Raw genomic sequence first — 27,107 nt, 5'->3', positions numbered from 1 at the left:
CATCCAATCATAGATATCTGGATTAGTAGAGGCACGTAACCCTAAATGCCCTCAGCAGCCAAGGTACATCGGCACAGGCAAATTTTTCACTAAAATGAATCTTCAACCAAACTAATGAAATTCAATGATGCGAAGATTGGAAAGCTTACTGAACTAGTAATCATTGTTAAAGACCCAATTCAGCTAAATTGGAGCAGCTCTCTTTAATACTTACTGAACTAGTAAACATGGTGAAAGAAACTTAGACAGAAAGTAAGGACATTACATCATACTCCTGAAGGGCCTCAAAGGCCCAGCTACCAGAAAAAGGCCGAAACGGCAACATCCAAACAAATTAGAAGCTGAATTGTGACCCCAACGCTACCATCCATATACAATGCCAAAACTAAATCATTCACCTTCCAACATCTACTCTCTTTCTACTTGAATGGTGACGTGACTTATCTTGTACTCTCTTCTGATGTAATCCACGACCTTGTCCAGGACCATATCGGCATTGGCGTCACGCTTTATTTTGACATGGCAGGCTAATAGCACCTTTCCAACCGTTATAGCCCAGATGTGCAGTTCATGAACTGCAATCACTTCATCCATCTTGCAAAGTCCACTCTCGAGCCTAGTGGCATCAATCTCTCTAGGCGTACTCTCCATCAAAACCTCCAGAATGTTACGGAGCATCCTTATTGTTGTCCCAAGCACAATTACTGAGAATATCAGGGTGCAAATCAAGTCGACAATCTTCCACTCGGGCTTAATCCATATAATTGCACCGCCAATCATCACACCCACACTTTGAATGGAATCCCCAAGTACATGAAGATAAGCACCTTGCATGTTAATATTACGTTGCTGCTTCTGTTTGGCTCCAAGTTTTGAGTCACCTTCAGCTTCCGAGCAAGTCTGCAAAAGAGGCTCAGTTTGATCTGTTTCATGGCCATGAAGTTGATCAGCATGTCCTTTAGAATCTTCTCCATGATGATGATGGTCATGTTTCTTGATGGTTAATCCATGAGTATGCAAATCACCATGATCCTCATGGCTATGAGCATGATCACTATGTTCATGTGCATCATCATGCCCATGACTATGTCCATGCCCATGGTCATGACCATGCCCATGGCTGTGATCGTGACCCAGTAACAGTGCCATGGCAATATTCACAAGAAGACCAAAGGCAGCAATAATGAACATGAGAAAGCCATGAACTTCCGTTGTACCATTGATAAGTCTTTCTATTGCTTCATACACAAGAATCCCAGCAAGTAGCCATATAATCTGGATGGAGACAAGTGCACCAAGAATTTCAATTCGGAAGAAACCATAAGACTGGCGTGGAGTTGCCTCCCAACCTGATGCCCAAAGAGAGAATAAGGATATCGCATATGCGGCAACATCTGACAGCAAATGCGCTGCATCTGTGAGAATGGCAAGACTGTTGGCTTCAATACCACCAAATACTTCTATGCTCATGAAGATAATACAAAGCACCACCGCAATTAAAAGTTTCTTCGTAGAGGTTGACCTCTCTCTTGCATCTTTCAAACTATTTCTAACGTCTGAAAAACCACAAGGTGCCTCTGCGCATACCTTACTACCAACCTGGCCTGTTTCCATGGCTGGCACATCTTGACACACTTCAATGATGTGCCCATGTTCAGAATCATGCGTGCTCATCTGCAGCAAAAGAAACAACCAAGTGAGTCGAATAAAGTGATGGCCGCATAACTAAAGGTACACTGAAGGATACCAGAGTAAGAGTAAGCCTATACCAAGAAATCTTTATGGTTGATTTCATTTCCTCGTCTAAACTTGGATGGTTCCACTAAAAGGAAAAAGAGATGACAAATTGAAGTTTGCCAGATATAGTGAGACGATTGCATTCCCCAAATTTACATTGGCACTCTTGGGCCTTGTCCAACCCAAGATATGATCCCCCCTGCCAGACCAAAATTAACAAGTTTTTTTCACTTGGTTTTTGTGTCCTTTTACATTCTAAGGGACTGAGAATGTTGATGTAGTTAATCCTCACACATAGGCCATAACAACTCATGGCGCCACATTATAGGCCGAAATGCTTGCCCAAAAATGAAATATACTGGTCTACTTTGATTCTTAGTTTGCCTATTTCATTTTGGCCAAGTTTTTCCACAGATGGTGAGGCACCACGTGTTGCTATGAGCTGTATATTAGGACCGGTTGCAGATAGACTAGACTAACATCAATATTTCGGGTTCGCTTACATAGCAAATAAGCCAGACATAATTTATTTATTTGGTCTGAGAAATACACTTTCTTCGCTAAGGTTTAAATGCAATGAAGGATCCCTGCACTATCAAACCCACGAAAAAGTATGAAGCAATCAATTTATTGGTCATTGAAGACCAGGGACATCTAAAACCAGCATCGAGCAACAAAGTTAAGTCACAGCTCAAGTACAATTACCCAGATGACTGGCCCGATACTCACAACATATAGGTGAAGAAAAATCTCATAAGCAAAGATACCATAAGAAGAAATATCGGCAACAGGTCAATCAAATCAACTAATGATACCGTCAGCTAAAAAGAGGATAAACGCACAAGTCCTAAGGACCAAGGAGATATGCCATACAAGTCAACTTATGACAGAACACTACAAACATGCACGGATGACAGATATTTGTCATAAAAGGCTAAGGACAGCCGAATCCCCAAACCAAAAATAGAATTACACAATCACACCTGAACATTCGCACCCGAAAAATTCTAAAAGAGGCCAAAACAAGGAGGCCCAGCGACACTCTGCAAGCATTAGGCCTCTGTAATACAAGCAAAACGGACTCATCATCTTCTTCAAAGCCAAGAAAGCCCACACCCATCAAGTTCCCAGTAGCGCAATTCTTAATTCAGTTACAACCAGACTCTAAGCCAGTGAAAGCAGCTCCCCTGGCTCATAATCAGCAAAATTCACTCGCACACTGCATCGAATCCAATATCTCGAAAAGCTCATCATCAAGTCAACACTCGAAGTCACCCTCGAATTCCCACATAATCACATCAACAAAAAGAAAATAAAATAAAAAAAGAAACCCTCCAACATCAAACCACGATCCGAACCCAAAAGAGAAAAAGATAAAAGAAAGGAAAAAAAAAAACCACCGAAGTGAAGGCGAATGGGAGAAAAACAACAGACCTTGCCGCTCCGGACTGAGCTCCGGAGATGGAGAGATCGACGCGGCCGCTGGTGCTTTTCGGGGCGGAGGCGTTTGCGCTCCGACTAGGTCTCCCTCGTCTTCATCTCCTTCCGTCGAGAGCTTCGACTGTTCTCTCCCGCTTATAACCGAGGTTCGGGAGGGAGTTTGACGTCCTCGATTAAAATTCCAAAAATAAAAAGAGTAAAACAAATTAAAAATTCCTCTATTTTTTAATTTAATTTGATTTAAGTATATTATCATGCTGACCCTGCCCCGGTCAGATTATTATCCAAGTTCAATGCATGCAGAGTCATTGCTTGCCAACTCACAACCAAAACATATTTTTTCACAATATTCTTATCAAGTCAATATCACGAAAGTCCTAAATCGATATGATTATAATAAATTTAATCCAAATTAATTTTTTCATCATCATAAATTCCCAACTAGTATATATGTAACAAATTTATTATTCGTTAAATTTTTATCATTAAATTTCTGAATGAGATTATAGGTGATAATTGACGAATGTATTAATTAGAGGTTTTGCTTTCTCTATTTGTGTACTAATTTGAGGTTTTTTTCGTAATATTAATCCAATCTAATAAAAAATGATGAAAAGCAAATTTGTTATAAATATGCCATTTTAAAATTTTTGGTAAGATAAATTTGTCCCAATTGTATCTATTTAGGGTTTTTGCTAGTCAAAAATTTTAATTTATGATAAATTGATCATAAATGAACTGATTTGAAGTTTTTTGTGCTATTAAATCATTTTATTTTGGGATATTTGCTATTCAACATATTACAATTGTTTCGATGTGATTGAAACTTAGTATGATTTTTCTTTTTTTTGGAAAGAGCAATTGTTTCGGAAGAGATGAGCATGTCTGCGAAGGGCGTGAGCGCGCTCACCGTCATGGATTGGCGAAATCACCGGCTCCGCTATCGATCGGAGAGGCGACAACAGTCGTCAGGACACCCTAAGAGCCTCTCCGGGAGGCAGAGCCTCATTCTTAAACTAATGAGTGACAAACTTGGTATAATTTGACTAGTAGGAGAAATGTGCCGACCGGTTGGAATTGAAAAATGACATGAAAATGATTGCCCACCTAGAAACATAATAAAATTAAGGGTTAATACGACAGACGGCTGAGTTGGCACATTAATAGACTAATATACACATAATAAATTTATCTCAAACTAATTTTTTAAGAAATGTGCCGATTGGTTGGAATTGAAAAATGACATGAAAAAGATTGCCCACCTAGAAACATAATAAAATCAAGGATTAATACGACAAACGACTGAGTTGGCACATTAATAAACTAATATACACATAATAAATTTATCTCAAACTAATTTTTTAATTACTAAAAACTTTAAACTAGTATACGTTTGACAAATTTACTCTAAATTGATACATTTATAACAAATTTACTTTCTATTAATTTTTATTAAATTCTACTGTCAAATTACTAAATTGGATGACATCTAATAATTGACCGATATACTTATTTGGGATTTTACTTCGTATGTCATATTTGTACCATTTTTTTATGATTTTCCGTGGCATTAATCCAATTTAACAGATGATATATTTATCACAAATGTATTAGTTTGAGGATCTTTGTGGTTATTTGGGGTAAATTTATTACATACTAGTTTAGGATTTTTCTGATAAAAAAATTAATTTAAGATAAATTTATAATTGAAGCATTAATTTGGAATTTTTCAAAGTATTAACACTAAAATTAAGTAGAGAACGACAAAAGAGAAACAAAACGACAAACACTTACGGCCTGTGGGACCGTCATTTTATGATGAATAGCCATAATTCAAGCGATCGGGTAAATAGAGTGGAGGGTGGTATCTGTTATAATTGTACAAAACTCGAAAACCAAAGAGGGCAGAGAGGACTTAGCTGCGGTTCTCCTGCTGGAACAGCAGGAAACGCAGATGATTCTTCTTCGACAGCAGGCCGGGAACCTCCATCACTGGACCGCCACCACCACCCGCTGGCCGTTCAGGAGCTCCTTCGCCACGTTGAGACGAGCCGGCGGAGCATATGGTTGCCTCGCGTCCAGTTCGTGCAGTCGAACCCCAATCAAGCGCAACAAGCTCTAGCTCCGGGGCCGGCGCGCGAGACCCGAACAGCAAAAGCACGGCCTCGTCTCGTGGGTCAATGTCAAGCGATTCGTGAGGGTTCAAGCTCATCAGCAGGAGTACCCCCAGAACGCGAGCACGGACGGCATCGCCCCGTATAGTTTCACGGGTCGAGACGAATTTGTCCCCACTGCGAAACGCTAGCAAAAACGGAGGTTTCATGGGTTGAAGCTGTCCGATGGAGGGATCGAAAAGTTCGGAGTGTTAGTTAATTCATTTAAAACCTAATGCGGAAATTCATAACAAATCAAGGATCTTTGATCTTCATGATTCTCACAAATAGATGAAGACATACCTTTATCCATAGCGCTACGTTTGAACTTGATCCAAAAGAAGAAATCCGATTTCTCTCCCTTAACCCACTAAACCTTAATGTATTCAATTGATGGAGGAGAGAATACGTTCTTTTAGTTACTGTTGTTCGTATGTGGGTGGAGAGAGGACCGGACTCTATTTATACGTTCATTGAAAAGGTGCCTTCCATCAAAGCAATATACCCTTTCGTTTATTAAAGTCCTACCTTCTCATAACCAAATATTATTTATAGCATTTCAATAATTATTAAACCATATAATAAATCACATAATATGGGCCACAATAATTCTTACACGGAGAGCAGAGCAGACGTTCCCTTTTCACTTTAGTCTCGGGTGCTCTTGCCTTGGAGCGTTAGAATCGCCATTCAAAGCATAAAGTCTCCCTCTTTTCCTCTCATTCTCTCCTTCTCCCATTGTTCTCTCCGTTTCCTTTTTAGCCGAAGAAGAAGAAGAAGAAGAAGCAGAATCCCCTTGTCCGAAGAACCACCGCCCCCTGAAAGCTCGCCCTCACCTGCTTCGAACCACCACCATCCGCCGCGCCTCCTACGTCTTCGACTCCGGATCTTTGCGAGCGATCTTGGGCACGAGCGCGTGTCGAGGTTCGATCAGAAAGCGAAGAGCTTTCCGGATTTGCGGTCTCGTCTTCCTCTTCGACCTCTGCCCAAAGCGAAAAGCCGGGTTCCTTCACCGCTAGGCTTGAGGACGTCGGCTGGGCCTGGTCGTCGGACGGAATTCGTGCGCGGCGCGGTGGCCACCGGAGCCTCTCTCTCTCTCTCTCTCTCTCTCCCCCTTTCTGCCCTCGCTCGAACCCTCTTCCCCGATGCTTCTCCTTCACCGAGACCTTGCTTCCTCATCGAAAGTTCACCCAAACCAACGGCACATACACCGCCGGCCATGAACTCCGGCTGCCATTAATCCACTTGCCGGAACGAATAAAACTGCGCCTACTCGATGATACACGATTCTGGTTCGGAAAGAGCTGCTCCGACGAATGGCGGGCCTCCGGCGACGGTCCGGGACTCTCACGAGCTCGCCCTCTCCCTGTCGCTCCCTCTCTTGGCCAACAACCCCCTCTCTTTCTCTCGGCCTCTCTGCTTTTAACGGCCAGCAACCGGCGGGCTTGGCTTCTGCCACCGCCAGCTCGCTGGCCGGCCTGACCCCGACCCGCAGATCACGCCGCCATCGCGATCCTCTGCCTCTCTCTGACTTGTTGTACTCCTCTTTTCCTTGCAGAGGCGTGACGGCGTATGGAGGAAGAAAACCCACGCGCCGCTAGGCCTGGAGAAAGGAAATGAGGTTGGGCTTGGGCCCAGGAGAAAAGAGATACAGAGGAGAGAAGAACAGAAAAGGACCGAGCCTAGCCCGGTCCCTTTTTTTATACCCTAAAAAACCCCAAACTGGTACACTTGTGACAAATTTACCCAAAACTATTTTTTTTACCACCAAAAACCCCAAACTGGTATACCTTTGACAAATTTACCCCAAACTGGTACACTTGTGACAAATTTACCCTATGTTAGTTTTCGTTAAATTTTATTCTCAAATTATTATGTTAAATGACACGTGACAATTAACCGATATACCAATTTAGGATTTTACGCTTCATTTGTCACGGTTTACAATTTTTATGATTTTTTTGTGGTATTAATCAAATTTAGCAGAGGGTATATTTGTCACAAATTTACCAGTTTAGGGTTTTTTGCAGTCAAATAAATTAATTTGGGGGTAAATTTGTCATAAATGTACCGGTTTATGGTTTTTATAGTCGATCGGGGTAAATTTGTCACAAGTTTACCGGTTTGGGGTTTTTCATGATCAAAAAAATAGTTTGGGGTAAATTTATCGCAAGTGTATCGGTTTGGGGTTTTTCAGGGTATTAACCCTTTTTTTAATTCTTGATTTTTCATTGATTTTTAAAAAAAATTAATAAGTAGTGATAGTAATGTAAATGGTCCTAATGTCTATGTGCAATGCATTTTAATGAAAATATACACAATGCATTTTAATGAAAACATGCACGATGCATTTTAATGAAAATTATTCATTTTACTTTCTTTTTTTTAGAAACTAATCTCTAATTTTTTAGGGAAAGGGAAAAATTTAGGCGTTGACAATATTTTTTTATACAAATTATATGACATATAAATGTGATGCTAATTCTGTTTCACGAGAAAAAAAAAATTAATACTGCCACTTTTACAAATCACATGATCATCACGAATTGAACGGAGGTCCTAAAGTTCAATATGGAGAAATGTTGGGTTGGATCTCTTCTCTAGAGGCCCCAATGGCTCAGGCCATTCCCACGATAGAACCTACATAATTGCTCCCTCGCGGCTGTCGGGTGCGGGCAAAATACCGTAGTTTCGTACGCAATTTGTGATGGCTCGGGGTAAATCGTCGTATCAAGACGGTTATCGGTCTAATATAAAATGAGATGTGACCTAACAAGTACAACTGTGCTCATGTGCAATCCCGAACTCGACGCCAAATGGGCTCCCAATACAACCCATTTGTCGCTTTCCTGGGCCTCGAATACCTTTCCCTTTCTTTTTCCCTGTTCCAGCTGCCTCTTGCTTCAAGCAAAATCGAGCTACGAGCCCACAAGCGAGGAATGGCTTCTCGACAGGGGGACCCTTCGGCGTGTTTGGCATCCCGTACGTTGCCACGTCGCCTGTCTACGGGATTTGCACGCTCTTTGAGAAGTTGTTTCCTGACTTTTCCAGTGTTTTCTTTTTCTTTTCTTTTTTCCTTTTTGTTGGAGAAACTGGTATTATTGGATAAAAGAGCTCTTAAATATAAGATCCTAACAAAGGAGAAGCGCACATTACATCAAAGGCCCAGCTAAGAGAAAAAGGCCGAAACGGCAACATCCAAATAAATTAGAAGCTAAAATGTGACCCCAACACTATCATTCATGTATGATGCTATAACCAAATCATTTACCTTTCGAAATCTACTCTCTTTCTACTTGAATGGTGACGTGACTTATCTTGTACTCTCTTCTGATGTAATCCACGACCTTGTCCAGAACCATATCTGCATTGGCGTCACGCTTTATTTTGACATGGCAAGCTAACAGCACCTTTCCAACCGTTATAGCCCAGATGTGTAGTTCATGGACAGCAATCACTTCATCCATCTCGCGAAGTCCACTCTCGAGCCTAGTGGCATCAATCTCTCTAGGCGTACTCTCCATCAAAACCTCTAGAATGTTACGGAGCATCCTTATTGTTGTCCAAAGCACAATTACTGAGAATATCAGTGTGCAAATCAAGTCGACAATTTTCCACTCGGGCTTAATCCATATAATTGCACCCCCAATCATCACACCCACACTTTGAATGGAATCCCCAAGTACATGAAGATAAGCACCTTGTATGTTAACATTACGTTGCTTCTTCTCTTTGGTTCCAGGTTTTGAGTTACCTTCACCTTCCGAGCAAGTCTGCAAAAGCGGCTCAGTTTGACCTGTTTCATGGTCATGATGTTGATCGGGATGTCCTTTAGAATCTTCTCCATGATGATGATGGTCATGTTTCCTGATGGTTAATCCATGAGCATGCAAATCACCATGATCCTCGTTGCTATGAGCATGAGCGCTGTGTTCATGCGCATCATCATGCCCATGACTATGTCCATGACCATGGCTATGATCGTGACCCAGTAACAGTGCCATGGCAATATTCACAAGAAGACCAAAGGCAGCAATGATGAACATGAGAAAGCCATGAACTTCAGTTGTACCGTTGATAAGTCTTTCTATTGCTTCATACACGAGAATCCCAGCAAGTAGCCATATAATCTGGATGGAGACAAGTGCACCAAGAATTTCAATTCGGAAGAAACCATAAGACTGGCGTGGAGTTGCCTCCCAACTTGATGCCCAAAGAGAGAATAAGGATATTGCAAATGCGGCAACATCCGACAGCAGATGCGCTGCATCTGTGAGAATGGCAAGACTGTTGGCTTCAATACCACCAACTACTTCTACCCTCATGAAGATAATACAAAGCACAACCGCAATCAAAAATTTCTTCATAGAGGTTGACCTCTCTCTTGCATCTTTCGAACTATTTCTAGCGTCTGAAAAATCACAAGGTGCCTCTGCGCACACCTTACTACCAACCTGGCTTATTTCCATGGCTGGCTCATCTCCACACACTTCAATGATATGTCCATGTTCCGAATCACGCGTGCTCATCTGTAGCAAAAGAAACAACAACGTGAGTCAAATACCCTAAGTGAGTGATGGCCGAATAGCTAAAGGTACATTGCAGGATACCAGTGTAAGAGTAAGCCTATACCAGGAAATCTTTATGGCTGATTTCATTTCCTCATCTAAAGTTGTATGGTTCCACTTAAAAAAAAAAAAAGATGACATATTGAAGTTTGCCAGATATAGCAAGACGATTGCATTCCCCAAATATACACTGGCACTCTTGGGCCTTGTACAACCCAAGATATGATCCCCTTGTCAGACAAGAATTAACCAGTATTTTTCACTTGATTTTTGTGTCTTTTTTCATTCCAAGGGACTGAGAATGTTGATGTAGTTAATCCTCACACATAGGCCATAACAACTCATGGCGCCATGTTATAGGCCAAAATGCTTGCCCAAAAATTTGATTCTTAGTTTGCCTATTTCATTTTGGCCAAGCTTTTCCGCATATGGTGAGGTACCACGTGTTGCTATGAGCTGTATATTAGGACTGGTTGCAAATAGACTAGACTAACATCAATATTTCGGGTTCGCTTACATAGCAAATAAGTCGGACATAATTTATTTATTTGGTCTGAGAACTTTCTTTGCTAAGGTTTAAATGCAATGAAGGATCCCTAGACTATCAAACCCACGAAAAAGTATGAAGCAATCAGTTTATTGGTCATTGAAGAGCAGGGACATCTAAAACCAGCATCGAGCAACAAAGTTAAGTCACAGCTCAAGTACAATTACCCAGATGACTGGCCCGATACTCACGAGATATAGGTGAAGAAAAATCTCATAAGCAAAGATACCGTAAGAAGAAATATCGGCAACAGGTCAATCAAATCAACTGATGATACCATCAGCTAAAAAGAGGATAAACACACAAGTCCTATGGACCAAGGAGATATGCCGTACAAGTCAAATTATGACAGAACACTACAAACATGCACGGATGACAGGTCTTTGTCATAAAAGGCTAAGGACAGCCGAATCCCCAAACCAAAAATAGAATTACACAATCACACCTGAACATTCGCACCCGAAAAATTCGAAAAGAGGCCGAAACAAGGGGGCCCAGTGACACTCTGCAAGCATTAGGCCTCTGTAATACAAACAAAACGGACTCATCATCTTCTCCAAAGCCAAGAAAGCCCACACCCATCAAGTTCCCAGTAGCGTAATTCTTAATTCAGTTACAACCAGACTCTAAGCCATTGAAAGCAGCATCGAATCCAATATCTTGGAAAGCTCATCATCAAGTCAACACTCGAAGTCACCCTCGAATTCCCACATAATCGCATCAACAAAAAGGGAAAAAAAGAAAAGAAAAGAAAAGGAAACCCTCCAACAAAACCCTTGTATCAGCTCGAACCGAATTCGACACCGATCGACATTACAGCATCAAACCACGAATCCGAACCCAAAAGAGAAAAAGAATAAAAAAGAAGAAAACCACCGAAGCGAAGGCGAATGGGAGAAAAACAACAGACCTTGCCGCTCCGGAGATGGAGAGATCGACGCGGTCGCCGGTTCTTTTCGGGGTGGAGGCGTTTGCGCTCCGGCTAGGTCTCCCTCGTCTTCATCTCCTTCCGTCGAGAGCTTCGACTGTTCTCCCTCTTATAACCGAGGTTCGGGAGGGAGTTTGACGTCCTCGATTAAAATTCCCAAAATAAAAAGAGTAAAACAAATTAAAAATTCCTCTCTTTTTTAATCTAATTTGATTTAAGTATATTATCATGCGGTCCCTGCCCCGGTCAGATTATTATCCAAAGTCAATGCATGCACAGTCATTGCTTGCGAATCCACAACCAAAACATATTCTTTCGCAATATTTTTATCAAGTCAATATCACGAAAGTCCTAAATCGATATAATTATAATAAATTTAAATTTAATCCAGATTAATTTTTTCACCATCATAAATTCCCAACTAGTATACGTGTAACAAATTTGCTATTCATTAAATTTTTATCATCAAAATTTTGAATTAGATTACACGTGATAATTGACAAATATATCAATTTGAGATTTTGCATTTTGTTTGTGTACCAATTCGAGATTTTTTTGTGGTATTAATCTAATATAATAGAAAATAATGAAAAGCAAATTTGTTATAAATATACTATTTTAAAATTTTTGGTAAGATAAGTTTATCACAATTGTATCTATCTAGGGTTTTTGCTAGTAAAACAATTTAATTTATGATAAATTGATCACAAATTAACTAATTTGAAGTTTTTGTGCTATTAAATCATTTTATTTTGGGATATTTGCTATTCAACAGATTACAATTGTTTCGATGTGATTGGAACTTAATATGATTTGACTAGTAGGAGAAATGTGCCAACTGATTGGAATTGAAAAATGACAAGAAAAAGATTGCCCCACCTACAAACATAATAAAATTAAGGGTTAATATGACAGATGGCTGAGTTTGCATATTAATAAAATAATATACACATAATAAATTTATTTTAAATTAATTTTTTAACTACAAAAAATCCTAAACTGATATACATTTGACAAATTTACTCTAAATTGATACATTTATAACAAATTTACCTTATGTTATTTTTTTATTAAATTTTACTGTCAAATTACTGAATTGGATGATATCTACCAATTGACCGATATACTTATTTGGGATTTTACTTTGTATGTCAGATTTGTACCATTTTTATGGTCTTCTCGTGACATTAATCCAATTTAACGGATGATATATTTATCACAAATATATTAGTTTGGGATTTTTTTATAGTTAAAAATATTATTTTTTGGTAAATTGTTAATACCTAAATTTTGGCAATTCAATTATTTATCTATTCTATAAAAATTATGGATTAATTTTTAACCCCTAAAAAAATTAAATTACATAACATATAATTTTAGGTGCATTTATGACATATGGGTTTGAATTGATGGCTTTGAGCTCTAAATTGGCAGGGTGGACTAAACCCATGAAGAGAACAAATTGGCCCAAGCCCATTTTTTAATAATAAAATATTACATTGTGAGAAAATAGAGATTTGAAGTTTTCCAGAATATTATGAGGATTTTTCAATATCACTGGATAGGATAAGTGTGACAAAATATATTGCAAGCTTATCTTTGCAAGATTCGAAATTTGGGAAAATCTTGGATCCTTATCAATATGTGATAAAATCCATGAAATATTGTGTTAAGAAGAAATCTTCATGGATGTTAATTTAAAACCCTAGTATACTCACGTATAAAAAGGTAGCTACACTACAGAAGGTGGGAGGGACACGCCATAGAAACACATGGCCACAATTCATGAAGAAAACGGGGGTTTTTCTCTTGGTTTCTAGGTCAAAAACTCAAGATAAAAGGGAAAAAAAAATTTCGTTTTTTTTTTTAAAGTTCTTTTTGTGTTTCAAAGTCAACAAAGGTGGGTCTTCTAAATGCAACCTTATATGGCATGGTACCAAACCATGGCAAGATACTATCTCTTGGGCCTTAAAGCTCTCTCAGGTGATGACTTCTCTCAGGCGATTGCTAGATTTTCCTTCGCTGCGCTTTGCCATCTTATTTGGAAAACTAGGAATGGCATTCTCTTTGAGGCAAGACTCTCTCTGTGCCTATCATGAAGAACCACCTACTTAAAGTTGTGAGGGACAAAGCCATCTCCTTTAGCCAAGTGACAAACACTCCGAGAAATAGAAGAACTCAACAAATTTGGGGTATTGACCAGCCATCTTTGCGGACTAAGTGCTTTGGCCTTTGCTGTTTCATCGCCTACCAGCGTGTCAAGGTCTCATTGCCTTTTCTTTCGGAGGGTTGGTGTTGTTCTTGTCCTTGGGCTCCTTTTGGCTGTTTTCGCTTGTCTGGTTGTATTTTCTTGTAGCTTTTCTTTCTATTTGGCTCTTTCGTGGATGCCGTTTGGCCTCCTGTTGCTACCTTGGTAGCTTTTGGCTTCTTTTTCCTGGCTTCCTTCCACTCGACCTGGCTTATTACCTCGTTGAGTGTAAGTTTTTGACGCCAGTTTCCGAGTTGTTTGTTTGGTTTAAATCAATATATTCTTACCTTATCAAAAAAAAAAAAAAAAAAAAGGTGGGTCTTCTACTTTTGTTGAAAGAGGGCGAAAGGTACGGAGACGGAGAAAATATTAGGTACCCTAACAAAGTGCCACGCAATCCGTGCTCAACCATTCAAAGCGTGACACCCGGACAAGTGTCACCCACGTCGCTCCTCGGCTCTCTCACGTCATTCTAATTTAAACTAGAGAAGGTTTTGCATCCCCATCTCTCTCTTCATTAAATGCTTTATCGTTCTCTCGCACGCTTCCTCTCCCGCTCGCACGAAGAGCGCCCCTTTCCCCCTCTCTTTCAAAAATTTCTCTTTGTTCTGCATATTTTTCTCCATCAAAGCCGCATCACGCCCGTCCTCTCTCTTTTTCAAAAATCTCTCCCTCCCAAAAGCCCGCTCGTCGCCTCCGAGCTTGGCCGCCTTCGCCGTCGCCGCCAGGAGCCACTCGCTCCCTCTCTCTCTCTCCTAAGAGCCCCGCCGTCATAGCTAGGTCTTAAGTTCGTCGCGGTTGCCTTGCAGTCCTAACTCCAGCTGCTCGGTTTCATTTGGAGGAACGGCGGGCACGGACGACGATGATTTGGTCGTCCTTGGTATGGAAGCAAGCTGCGATGACACTGCGGCCGCTGTTGTGAACGATCTCTTTCGCTCCTAAGAGCCGCGCCAGTCGTAGCTGCTGAGTCCCGACCTCGACCTCTGACCGCCTCCGCGTCTTGGTCGTGGTCGCCTTCGGTCCTAACTCCAGCTCTTCGGTTGAGGTTCAGAGGGTCCGAGGTGGGGAACAACGAGGGGTTGGTGAGCTTGGAGAGGGACTTGAGAAGCCAAAGAAGAGCTTCGAGTCGGGGTTCTGCTGCTTGTCAGCCGGGGGGGACAGTGGTTGCTAGTCTGGGTGGAGGCTGGAGAAGAGGAGGCACGGCTCCTCAGCCGCGGGGACATGTAGCCTGCCGACTTCAAAATCAAAAGATCAGCACACCGCCTTCAAGACAATCGGAAGAGTGTAAGAATCCGGTGGAACGCCCGCCCTTGCCATGAACGCGTACACGAGCAGCGCCTTTCTCAGGGCGTCTAGCCTCGAGTATGCTCTTATGATGTTCCAGTGGAACGCGACAGGATTCGCCTCCGCGTCTTGGTCGTGGTCGCCTCCAGTCCTAACTCCAGCTCCTCGGTTCCCATTGATAGAACGCTCTTCGACAAGAACAACGGTGTGTCCTCACATCATGAAGACGTTAGCCATCCAGGCAAGATGCAGCTAGCCTTCAGAAGCACTTTAGAAGCACGAGAGAAGATCAGCGAGGAAAATGGGTCAAGATCAGCTTCACAATCGGTTCAAAGCCTCGGTTCTAGTGGCTATCTGAATTGGGCAATGTGTTCTTCAAATTGGATGCTGCGCCATTTGCCTTTTCCTGTTCTGCCTCCAGGCCAGAAGTTTGAGAACTTCTCACATAGCTGCATAGACCGCATTTGTGTCGCCTTAATTTTGCTTCTCATCAATTTTAATTTTCCATTTCTTCTTCTCCTACCTTTCTCTCTTGTTTTCCTTTCATTCTTAAGAATTCTATTTCTCCGTTGCGCTTACACATTGATTATTCGACTGCTCATGGATCCATTGAAAACCAATACGCTTCATGGAGTTTTTATCCAGCATTTGTGCTTATGCGTCCATCTTGATCTCGGCAAACATATCTCTTTCTTTAATTTTATGATCCCTTAAAACTGTAATGCTTCACATGGAATCGACAACTTAGGCCAATGAAAACAAAAGTACAAGGACATAAAATACATTGCATATTCCGACTCAAGAGCGCTGCGCGCTGAAATCGTGTAGCGCATGATCTCGTTTCGCCACCTTCAACGTGGGCTCTCCAAGTTCAGCTCAAGAAGACGGCTTTGGACCTCTTGCGCTCTCGATCACGGCGGCACCCACAGACAATGCGTCTTCCATCGCTTCCCTCCTCGTGCAATCTCGACAGCAGCCCAATTCACCGAGCTCAACCCAAGCCCACGCCAAGATGGTGGCGACTCTCTTGTCCGAATGCGGTGACAAGCGAGGGTTGAGCCTGATACACGCCCACGTTATCCGCTCCCGCTTGTTGGACTCAAATCCCGTCGCGTTCCACTGGAACATCATAAGAGTGTACACGAGGCTAGACGCCCTGAGAAAGGCGCTGCTCGTGTACGCGTTCATGGCGAGGGCGGGCGTTCCGCCGGATTCTTACACTCTTCCGATTGTCTTGAAGGCGGTGTGCCAATCTTTTGATTTTGAAGCCGGCAGGCTGCATGTCCCCGCGGCTGAGGAGCAGTAGAACCCCGACTCGAAGCTCTTCTTCGAGGAGGACGAGAACTGGCTTCTCAAGTCCCTCTCCAAGCTCACCAACCCCTCGCTGTTCCCCACCTCGGACCCTCCGAACCTCAATCGAAGAGCTGGAGTTAGGACCGGAGGCGACCACAACCAAGACGCGGAGGCGGTCAGAGGTCGAGGTTGGGACTCGGCAGCTACAACTGGCGCGGCTCTTAGGAGCGAAAGAGATCATTCACAACAGCGGCCGCGGTGTCATCGCAGCTCGCTTCCATACCAAGGACGACCAAATCATCGCCGTCCGTGCCCGCCGTTCCTCCAAATAAAACCGAGCAGCTGGAGTTAGGATCGCAAGGCAACCACGACGAACTCAAGACCTAGCTATGATCGGCGGAGCTCTTAGGAGAGAGAGAGGGAGCGAGTGGCTCCTGGCGGCGACGGCAAAGGCGACCAAGCTCGGAGGCGACGGGCGGGCTTTTGGGAGGGAGAGATTTTTGAAAAAGAGAGAGGATAGGCATCATGCGGCTTTGATGGAGAAAAATATGCAAAACAGAGAGAAATTTTTGAAAGAGAAAGGGAAAGGGGCACTCTTCGTGCGAGCGGGAGAAGAAGCGTGCAAAGAACGATAAAGCATTTAATGAAGAGAGAGATGGGGGACGCAAAACCTTCTTCGGTTTAAATTAGAACGACGTGAGAGAGCCGAGGGAGCCGACGTGGACTGACGCTTGTCCAGGTGTCACGCTTTGAATGGTTCAGAGCACGGATTGCGTGGCACTGTTAGGGTACCTAATATTTTCTCCGGAGACAGAGAGAAGAAATGTGAGAGAGAGGGACGTGCAGCAGAGCAGGAAAAATAAAAAAAGAACAAAAGAACAAAAGGTCTTCTTCTTCCTCATGCAGCAGCTCCTCACCGAGCCCCTGCAGCCGTCTGGGCGTCTCCTTGCCTGAGCGGCCACCACCAGCTCGCCGTCGCCACCTCTGCTTTCCGCCCGAGCGCCAACGACGCCAGTAGCCGAGCTCCTCGCCGCCCCCTTGCTCCGCCGCTGCTGCGACGCCACAACAGCTCGCCTTTGTCGTCGTCGCCCCTGTCCCATCGCCTCTATCCGCCGGACGCCGTGTCGTTGCCACACCAGCACCATCGCTCGTTCCCCCCGTGTCGATCGCCGCCCATCAGCCGAAGCTCAGTCCCTGTTCGCAGCGTTACCGCCGCTCCGCGAGCTGCCTCACTGCTCCCGCTTCGCTCGACCTACAGCCGAGCCTCCGTACGACACCAGCAACCGCCAGCCCGTCCATCCGCGCTCCCTGTCCTCACCGCACCACGCCCAACGCGTTCGCCCGCTCATCCCCCACGAAGCCATCGCTCCCTCGCTGGTCACCACTGCTCCGCCCGCGACGACCCGACGTCTCCTCCCGCTCGCTCGTCGCTGCGTCCGCCGTCCACCTCGCCTGCAGCCCGCGTCGGCCCGCGACCCGCCTGCCACTGGCGTTCGTCGTCCGCCTTTCTCGTAGCGGCTCCGCCCGGGGACCACCACGCTTGCACCAGCTCTCCTCCGCCGTGCCTCCGCCTGCCACCCTCCACGCCGGCCGCCGCTATTTCTGCTCTGCTAGGTCGCCTAAGCACTACCCCTTTACTGCCGTGTGCCCTATGCTGGTCCGCACTTGCTGCCCCTTGCCGGAGCTCCGAATGACAACGTCCCATCGCCAATGGTTGCCCATCCCCCACATCTAGCCAAGCACTACCATCCACCGCCGTCACCCATTAACTCCTTCCGTTTGGTTCAAATTTGGTAACATTATTTGCGAAATTAGATAATTATTTTATCTAGATTTAATTTGGATGTTTTATTGCCTAATGCATGCTTTTCAATATCTTATGTGTATATTTGAATTATTGGAGTATTTCCAATTACGATTTATTGCCCAATCTGCAACCGCACGCCAATTTTTATTCTATCTATAAGGTTTTAGATGAAATAATTAATATTGCGGGAATAAAATTGATATCTTGATTTTTAAGGCTTAAGATCAATTTATCGATTTTATCAGCGAAATAATTAAGTTTGATTAGGTATTGGAAATGGATAATATTTTTGACGACCGCGAATGATTTGGTACTTATTTTTTAATTGCTTTATCTATCCAAAAAATACAAAAAATTGCATTTGCATGTCATGTAAATTAGAATTGATTTCCTAAATAAAATTGCATGATTGAATAATTAGATTATTTTCTAATTATATTAAAATGCATGTTTAAATGGTGTCTAGGTTAGATAATATCTTTGAATTAAATTGCATGTCGAGATAAATTTTTAAGTTAAGATAGGATGCGAATTGGTCTATTAACTTAAAATAGATAATATCTCATTGTAGTTAGATTTTTATATTTTAGCAATTTTAATCTCGATTTTTTAAAAAATAGTGCAAAAAATATCATACATGTCATTTAATGACTGTTGCTAGGTCTGTTTAATTATAATTGTCCATCATTAGAATTAGGTCATTTGGTTAAATTGTATGACATATAACTTAAATTTCTTTAAACAAGAGAAAATCCTAAAAATTTGGAGTGATTAATTAGAAATCATATCTAGAATTGTTGATATGAATTCTAAGCTTACATTATAGATACTTTTATTGCTATGAGGTAAGTCTCGTAATTTATTTATTACTTTTTTAGATGTTAAATTGGTGGTTTGCACATTTACATGATCACCTCACATGTTAGAAGTAAAATAAAATCAATTCAAGCTGCTTGCAAAATATTTTTTCGAAATAAAAGAGAAATGTACCAAAATGGCGTTAGGGAAATTTAGCATAAGCAAGTTCCGGAATTCACAAACTCTGGTTTGCAGGAGTACAGTAAATCTCCCGTTACTTTACTTGAATTTCTAATTGACCCACTAAAAATAAATTAATGACGACTCCTAATTGAAAAATCATTTGCATGCTAACTATTTGAACCTAAGTCTTGAATTAGTATGGATTTGGGAAAGCACTCAAAATTTAGATCGCGACATAAATTTATCATATGTGTATCAGTTTGAGGGTTTTTGTGGTAATTTGGAGTAAATTTATTACATGTGTACCGGTTTAGAATTTTTCGTAGTTAAAATATTAATTTGAGTTAAATTTATCATTGAAGTATTAATTTAGAATTTTTCAAAGTATTAACACTAAAATTAAGCGGAGAACGACAAAAGAGAGAGGAAACGACAAACACTTATGGCCTGTGGGACAGCCATTTTATGATGAATAGCCATAATTCAAGCGATCGTGTAAATAGAGAGGAGGGTGGTATGTCTTATGATTGGACAAAACTCGAAAACCAAAGAAGGTAGAGAGGACTTAGCTGCGGTTTTCCTCCTGGAACAGCAGGAAACGCAGATGATTCTTCTTTGACAGTAGGCCGGGAACCTCCATCACCGAACCACCACCACCACCCGCTGGCCGTTCAGGAGCTCCTTCGCCACGATTGACACGAGCCAATGAAGCATATGGTTCCCTTGCATCCAATTCGTGCAGTCGAACCCCAGTCAAGCGAACAAGCTCCGGCTCGGGGCCTGCTCGCGAGACCCGAACAACAAAAGCACGGTCTCCTCTCGTGGGTCAATGTCGAGCGATTCGTGAGGGTTCAAGCTCATCAGCAGGAGAACCTCAGAACGCGAGCATGGGCAGCATCGCCCCGTGTAGTTTCAAGGGTCGAGACGAATTTGCCTCCACTGCGAAATGCTAGCAAAAATGGAGGTTTGATGGGTTGAAGCTGTCCGATGGAGGGGTCGAAAAGTTCGGAGAGCAGATCAGACATTCCCTTTTCGCTTTAGTCTCGGGTGCTCTTGCCTTGGAGCGTTAGAATCGCCATTGAAAGCATAAAGCTTCCCTCTTTTCCTCTCATTCTCTCCTTCTCCCATTGTTCTCTCCGTTTCCCTTTTAGCCAAAGAAGAAGAAGAAGCAGAATCCCCGTCCGAAGAACCACCGTAGCCCCCTAGAAAGCTCCTCCTCACCTGCTTCGAACCACCACCATTCGTCGCGCCTCCCATGTCTTCGACTCCGGACCTTCGCGAGCGATCTTGGGCATGAGCGCGTGACGAGCTTCAATCAGAAAGCGAAAAGCTTTCCAGATTTGCGGTCTCGTCTTCCTCTTCGAGCTCTGCCCAAAGCGAAAAGCCGGGTTCCTTCACGGCTAGGCTTGGGGACGTTGGTTGGGCGTGGTCGTCAGACGGAATTCGTGCACGGCGCGGTGGCCACCGGAGCCTATCTCTCTCTCCCTTTCTGCCCTCGCTCGAACCCTCTTCCCCCTTGGACTTCTTCTTCCCCGATGCTTCTCCTTCACCGAGACCTTACTTCCTCATCGAAAGCTCACCCAAACCAATGGCACATACACCGCCGGCCATGAACTCCGGCGGCCATTGATCCACTTGCCGGAACGAATAAAACCGCGCCTACTCGATGATACACGATTCTGGTTCGGAAAGAGCTGCTGCGACGAACGGCAGGCCTCCGCCGACGGTCCGGGACTCTCACGACCTCGCCTTCTCTCTGTCTCTTTCTCTCTCGGCCAAAAAACCCACTCTCTCTCTCTCTCTCTCGGCGTCTCTCCTTTTAACGGCCAGCAACCGGCGGGCTTGGCTTCTGCCACCGCCAGCTCGTTGGACGGCCTGACCCCGACCCGCAGATCACGCCGCCACCCGCAGCTCGCGATCCTCTGCCTCTCTCTCTGACTTTTACTCCTCTTTTCCTTGCAGAGGCGTGACGGCGCATGGAGGAAGAAAACCCACGCGCGAGCTGGGCTTGGAGAAAGGAAATAAGGTTGGGCTTGGGCCCAGGCGAAAAGAGATACAGGGAGAAGAATAGAAAAGGACCGGGCCTAGCCCGGTCCCTTTTTTTTAAGTTTTGATTTTTTATTGATTTTTTTAAAAAATTTTTAATAATTAGTGATTGTAATGTAAATGGTCCTACTGTCTATGTGCAATGCATTTTAATGAAAAGATCATTTTAATGAAAATTATTCATTTTACTTTTCTTTTTTTTTAGAAACTATTCCCTAATTTTCTATGCAAAGGGAAAAATTTAGGCACCGATAATATGTTATTATACAAATTCTACGACATATAAATGTGATGCTAATTCTGTTTTACAAAAAAAAAATTAATAATGCAACTTTTACAAATCACATGATCATCACGAATTGAACGGAGGCCTTGAAGTTCAATTTGGAGAAATGTTGAGTTGGATCTCTTCTCTAGAGGCCCCAATGGCTCAGGCCATTCCCACAATAGATTGAGCCTAACTTCGCCGCGAATGAACCTACATAATTGCTCCCTTGCGGCTATTGGGTGCGGGCAAAATACCGCTGTTTCGTATGCAATCTGTGATGGGTCGGGGTAAATCGTCGTATTAAGACGGTTATCGGTCTAATATAAAATGACATGTGACTTAACAAGTACGACTGTGCTCACGTGCAATCCCGAACTCGACGCCAAATGGGATCCCAACACGACCCATCTGTCGCTTTCCTGGGCCTTGAATACCTTTTCACTTTCTTTTTCGCTGTTCCAGTTGCCTCTTGCTTCTAGTAAAATCGAGCTACGAGCCCACGAGCGAGCAATGGCTTCTCGATAGGGACCCTTCGAGGTGTTTGGCGTCCCATACGTTGCCACGTCGCCTGTCTACGGGATTTGCACGCTCTTCATCTACATATATGGTCCATTTATTTGAAAGGAAGATTGTTCTTGAGAAGTTGTTTCCCGACTTTTCCACTGTTTCCTTTTTCTTGTCTTTTTTTTTTCTTTTTGTTAGAGAAACTGGTATTATTGGATAAAAGAGCTCTTAAACATACGATTCTAACAAAGGAGAAGCAAATATTACATCATAGGCCCAGCTAAGAGAAAAAGGCCGAAACGGCAACATCCACACAAATTAGAAGCTAAAATGCGATCCCAACACTACCATCTATGTACAATGCCATAACTAAATCATTCACCTTTCGACATTTACTCTCTTTCTACTTGAATGGTGATGTGACTTATCTTGTGCTCTCTTTTGATGTAGTCCACCACCTTGTCTAGGACCATATCGGCATTAGCATCACGCTTTATTTTGACGTGGTAGGCTAATAGCACCTTTCCAACCGTTATAGCCCAGATGTGCAATTCATGGACTGCAATCACTTCATCCATCTCGCGAAGTCCACTCTCGAGCCTAGTGGCATCAATCTCTCTAGGCGTACTCTCCATCAAAACCTCCAGAATGTTACGGAGCATCCTTATTGTTGTCCCAAGCACAATTACTAAGAATATCAGGGTGCAAATCAAGTCGACAATCTTCCACTCGGGCTTAATCCATATAATTGCACCGCCAATCATCACACCCATACTTTGAATGGAATCCCCAAGTACATGAAGATAAGCACCTTGTATGTTAACATTACGTTGCTGCTTCTGTTTGGTTCCAAGTTTTGAGTTACCTTCAGCTTCCGAGCAAGTCTGCAAAAGCGGCTCAGTTTGACCTGTTTCATGGTCATGATGTTGATCAGCATGTCCTTTAGAATCTTCTCCATGATGATGATGGTCATGTTTCTTGACGGTTAATCCATCAGTATGCAAATCACCACGATCCTCGTGGCTATGAGCATGAGTATCATGTTCATGTGCATCATCATGCCCATGACTATGTCCATGACCATGGCTGTGATCGTGACCCAGTAACAGTGCCATGGCAATATTCACAAGAAGACCAAAGGCAGCAATAATGAACATGAGAAAGCCATGAACTTCAGTTGTACCGTTGATAAGTCTTTCTATTGCTTCGTACACGAGAATCCCAGCAAGTAGCCATATAATCTGGATGGAGACAAGTGCACCAAGAATTTCAATTCGGAAGAAACCATAAGACTGGCGTGGAGTTGCCTCCCAACCTGATGCCCAAAGAGAGAATAAGGATATTGCAAATGCGGCAACATCCGACAGCAAATGCGCTGCATCTGTGAGAATGGCAAGACTGTTGGCTTCAATACCACCAACTACTTCTACGCACATGAAGATAATACAAAGCACAACCGCAATCAAAAATTTCTTCATAGAGGTTGACATCTCTCTTGCATCTTTCGAAGTATTTCTAGCATCTGAAAAACCACAAGGTGCCTCTGTGCACACCTTACTACCAACCTGGCTTATTTCCATGGCTGGCTCATCTCCACACACTTCAATAATATGTCCATGTTCAGAATCACCCGTGCTCATCTGTAGCAAAAGAAACAACAAAGTGAGTCAAATACCCTAAGTGAGTGATGGCCGCATAGCTAAAGGTACACTGCAGGATACCAGCGTAAGAGTAAAAGCCTACACCAGGAAATCTTTATGGCTGATTTCATTTTCTCATCTAAAGTTGTATGGTTCCACTAAAAGAAAAAGAGATGATAAATTGAAGTTTGCCAAATATAATGACATGATTGCATTCCCCAAATTTACATTGGCACCCTTGGGCCTTGTCCAACCCAAGATATAATCCCCCCCTGTCAGACCAGAATTAACCAGTATTTTTTACTTGGTTTTTGTGTCTTTTTTTATTCTAAGGGACTAAGAATGTTGATGTAGTTAATCCTCACACATAGGCCATAACAACTCATGGCGCCACATTATAGGCCAAAATGCTTGCCCAAAAATGAAATATACCGGTCTACTTTGATTCTTAGTTTGCCTATTTCATTTTGGCCAAGCTTTTCCACTGATGGTGAGGCACCATGTGTTGCTATGAGCTGTATATTAGGACTGGTTGCGGATAGACTAGACTAACATCAATATTTCAGGTTCGCTTACATAGCAAATAAGTCAGACATAATTTATTTATTTGGTCTGAGAACTTTCTTCGATAAGGTTTAAATGCAATGAAGGATCCCTACGCTATCAAACCCAACATGAGAGAGAGTATTTCTCGACATTCTTCAGCAACATCATCTGTCTCAACATATCTATGGACGTCTACTTAGATCCTACATGTGGTCACTGAACAGTATATGTCACATTCACAACCATATGACATGCTATAAAAGTTGGATGTTAACAGTGACAACACTGATATACAATGTACGTACTTAAAAACTCCTTTAATAGGTTAGAATCTGCCCTTCATTACGTCGTTGACATCAACAATCCTCCATCATACTAGAGCAACTTGAAGCGCTAGCTTATATATTTAAAAAGGTCTCTTCTAGCAACTGTTCCTTTTCCCGCATCCTGCATCATAGTCTATAAAGTCCTCGAAACATGTCGACATCCCAAAATAACATAACCAAACTCCATAATTAGATCCTAGAAACCTAGCCCAGCCTCCTATGCCACATTTGATCACAAACCGTCATGCCCAAATATTTCCCCCATTCCTCTTTCTTCTAACTTTTGTGGCTCCAAAATCTAACTGTGAAAACCTTCGAATGAATGGAGAATGACGAGCTTATAACTAGGGTCAATAATAAAAATTTTCCCATGAAAAAGTATGAAGCAATCAATTTATTGGTCATTGAAGAACAGCGACATCTAAAACCACCATCGATAAACAAAGTTAAGTCACAGCTCAAGTACAATTACCCAGATGACTGCCCTAATACTCACGACATATTGGTGAAGAAAAATCTCATAAGCAAAGATACCATAAGAAGAAATATCAGCGACGGGTCAATCAAATCAACTAATGATACCGTCAGCTAATAAGAAGATAAACACACAAGTCCTAAGGACCTCCCAAGGAGATATGCCATACAAGTCAACTTATGACAGAACACTACAAACATGCACGGATGACAGATCTTTGTCGTAAAAGGCTAAGGACAGCCGAATCCCCAAACCAAAAATAGAATTACACAATCACACCTGAACATTCGCACCCGAAAAATTCTAAAAGAGGCCGAAACAAGGGGGCCCAGTGACACTCTGTAAGCATTAGGCCTCTGTAATACAAGCAAAACGGACTCATCATATTCTCCAAAGCCAAGAAAGCCCACACCCATCAAGTTCCCAGTAGCGTAATTCTTAATTCAGTTACAAACTTACAACCAGACTCTAAGCCAGTGAAAGCAGCTCCCCTGGCTCATAATCAGCAAAATTCACTCGCACACTGCATCGAATCCAATATCTCGAAAAGCTCATCATCAAGTCAACACTCGAAGTCACCCTCGAATTCCCACGTAATCACATCAACAAAAAGAAAAAAATAAAATAAAAAAGAAACCCTCCAACAAAACCCTTTTATCAGCTCGAGCCAAATTCTTTACAGCATCAAACCACGATCCGAACCCAAAAGAGAATAAGATAAAAGAAAGGGAAAAAAAAAAAAAACCACCGAAGTGAAGGCGAATGGGAGAAAAACAACAGACCTTGCCGCTCCGGACTGAGCTCCGGAGATGGAGAGATCGACGCGGCCGCCGGTGCTTTTCGGGGCGGAGGCGTTTGCGCTCCGACTAGGTCTCCCTCGTCTTCATCTCCTTCCGTCGAGAGCTTCGACTGTTCTCCCGCTTATAACCGAGGTTCGGGAGGGAGTTTGACGTCCTCGATTAAAATTCCAAAAATAAAAAGAGAAAACAAATTAAAAATTCCTCTCTTTTTTAATTTAATTTGATTTAATTATTTTATCATGCTGACCATGCCCCGGTCAGATTATTATCCAAGTTATATGTATGCACGATTTTGTCGGTCATTGCCTGTCGAATTCACAACCACAACATATTATTTTGCAATATTTTTATCGAGTTAATATCATGAAAATCCCAAATCGATATGGTCGTAATAAATTTAATCTAAATTATTCCCAACTGGTGCACCTATAATAAATTTACTATTAATTAAACTTTTATTATCAAATTTCTGAATTGGATAACAAGTGATAATTGACAAGTGTATCAATTTAAAGTTTTGCCTTCTGTTTGTGTACAAATTTGGGTTTTTGTTCGTGGTATTCATTCAATTTAATAAAAAATAATGAAAAGTAAATTTGTCATAAATATATTATTTTAAGATTTTTGATAGAATAAATTTGTCACAATTATATTTATTTAAGGTTTTTGTGGTAAAAATTTAATTTATGACAAATTAGTCGCAAATGAACCGATTTGAAGTTTTTGTGCGGTTAAATCATTTTATTTTGGGATATTTGCTATTCAACATATACGATTGTTTCGATGTGATTGGAACTTAGTACGATTTTACTAGTAGGTGAAATGTGCCAACCAATTGGAATTGAAAAATGACATGAAAAAGATTGCTCACCTAGAAACATAATAAAATTAACGGTTAATACGACAGACAGCCGGGTTGGCACATTAATAAACTAATATACACATAATGAATTTACACCAAATTAATTTTTTGACTACCAAAAACCCTAAATTGGTATAAATTTGACAAATTTACTTTAAATTGGTACATTTGCTTCTATTAATTTATATTAAATTTTACTGTCACATTACTGAATTGGATGACGTGTAACTTATATTTATTTGGGATTTTACTTTGTATGTCATATTTGTACCATTTTATGGTTTTTTGTGGTATTAATCCAAATTAACGAAGGATATATCACAAGTGTATTAGTTTAGAATTTTTCGTAGTCAAAAAATTAATTTAAGATAAATTTATCATTAATGTATCAATTTTGAGTTTTTCAAGATAGTAATACTAAAATTAAACAGAAAACAACAAAAGAGAAACGAAGCGACAAACACTAATGGCCTATGGGACCATCATTTTATGATATATAGCCATAATTGAAGCGATCGTGTAAATAGAGTTGAGGGTGGTATCCAGTTCTTTTGGCACTAGTGGATCGTATAAGTCAATGTTATAATTGGACAAAACTCAAAAACCAAAGAAGGGAGAGAGGACTTAGCTTCGGTCAGGAAACGCAGATGATTC

The 27,107-nt window shown here is 42.0% G+C and overlaps 2 protein-coding genes across 6 annotated transcripts; both read right to left on the bottom strand.

Moving 5' to 3' along the window:
- Window positions 1–125: 125 nt before the first annotated feature.
- Window positions 126–25,709, bottom strand: LOC104444130 (metal tolerance protein 1-like). 5 transcript variants are annotated; one of them, XM_039311790.1, is made up of 3 exons: window positions 25,574–25,709; window positions 9,270–9,859; window positions 126–1,096 (listed from the first exon to the last, which is right to left on the bottom strand). In XM_039311790.1, the coding sequence occupies exons 2-3, from the start codon at window positions 9,857–9,859 to the stop codon at window positions 409–411; spliced, it is 1,278 nt and encodes a 425-aa protein (XP_039167724.1). In that variant the 5' UTR covers window positions 25,574–25,709; the 3' UTR covers window positions 126–408.
- LOC104444133 (metal tolerance protein 1) lies at window positions 22,076–25,714 on the bottom strand. Its single transcript, XM_010057741.3, has 2 exons — window positions 25,574–25,714; window positions 22,076–23,444 (listed from the first exon to the last, which is right to left on the bottom strand). The coding sequence occupies exon 2, from the start codon at window positions 23,442–23,444 to the stop codon at window positions 22,197–22,199; it is 1,248 nt and encodes a 415-aa protein (XP_010056043.2). The 5' UTR covers window positions 25,574–25,714; the 3' UTR covers window positions 22,076–22,196.
- Between the last annotated feature and the right edge of the window lie 1,393 nt (window positions 25,715–27,107).

The sequence above is a fragment of the Eucalyptus grandis genome, chromosome 5 (assembly GCF_016545825.1).
Source record: "Eucalyptus grandis isolate ANBG69807.140 chromosome 5, ASM1654582v1, whole genome shotgun sequence".
In the NCBI taxonomy this organism is placed as follows: Eukaryota; Viridiplantae; Streptophyta; class Magnoliopsida; order Myrtales; family Myrtaceae; genus Eucalyptus; species Eucalyptus grandis.
This window is presented reverse-complemented; position numbering and strand designations above follow the sequence as displayed.

Coding starts and splice junctions, on each gene's coding strand:
- LOC104444130 (XM_039311788.1), bottom strand. CDS start 1,880: ATGCAATCGTCTCACTATATCTGGCAAACTTCAATTTGTCATCTCTTT. Junction 1,675..1,769: donor TCAACCATAAAGATTTCTTG/GTATAGGCTTAC, acceptor CTTTTGCTGCAG/ATGAGCACGCATGATTCTGA.
- LOC104444133 (XM_010057741.3), bottom strand. CDS start 23,444: ATGAGCACGGGTGATTCTGAACATGGACATATTATTGAAGTGTGTGGA.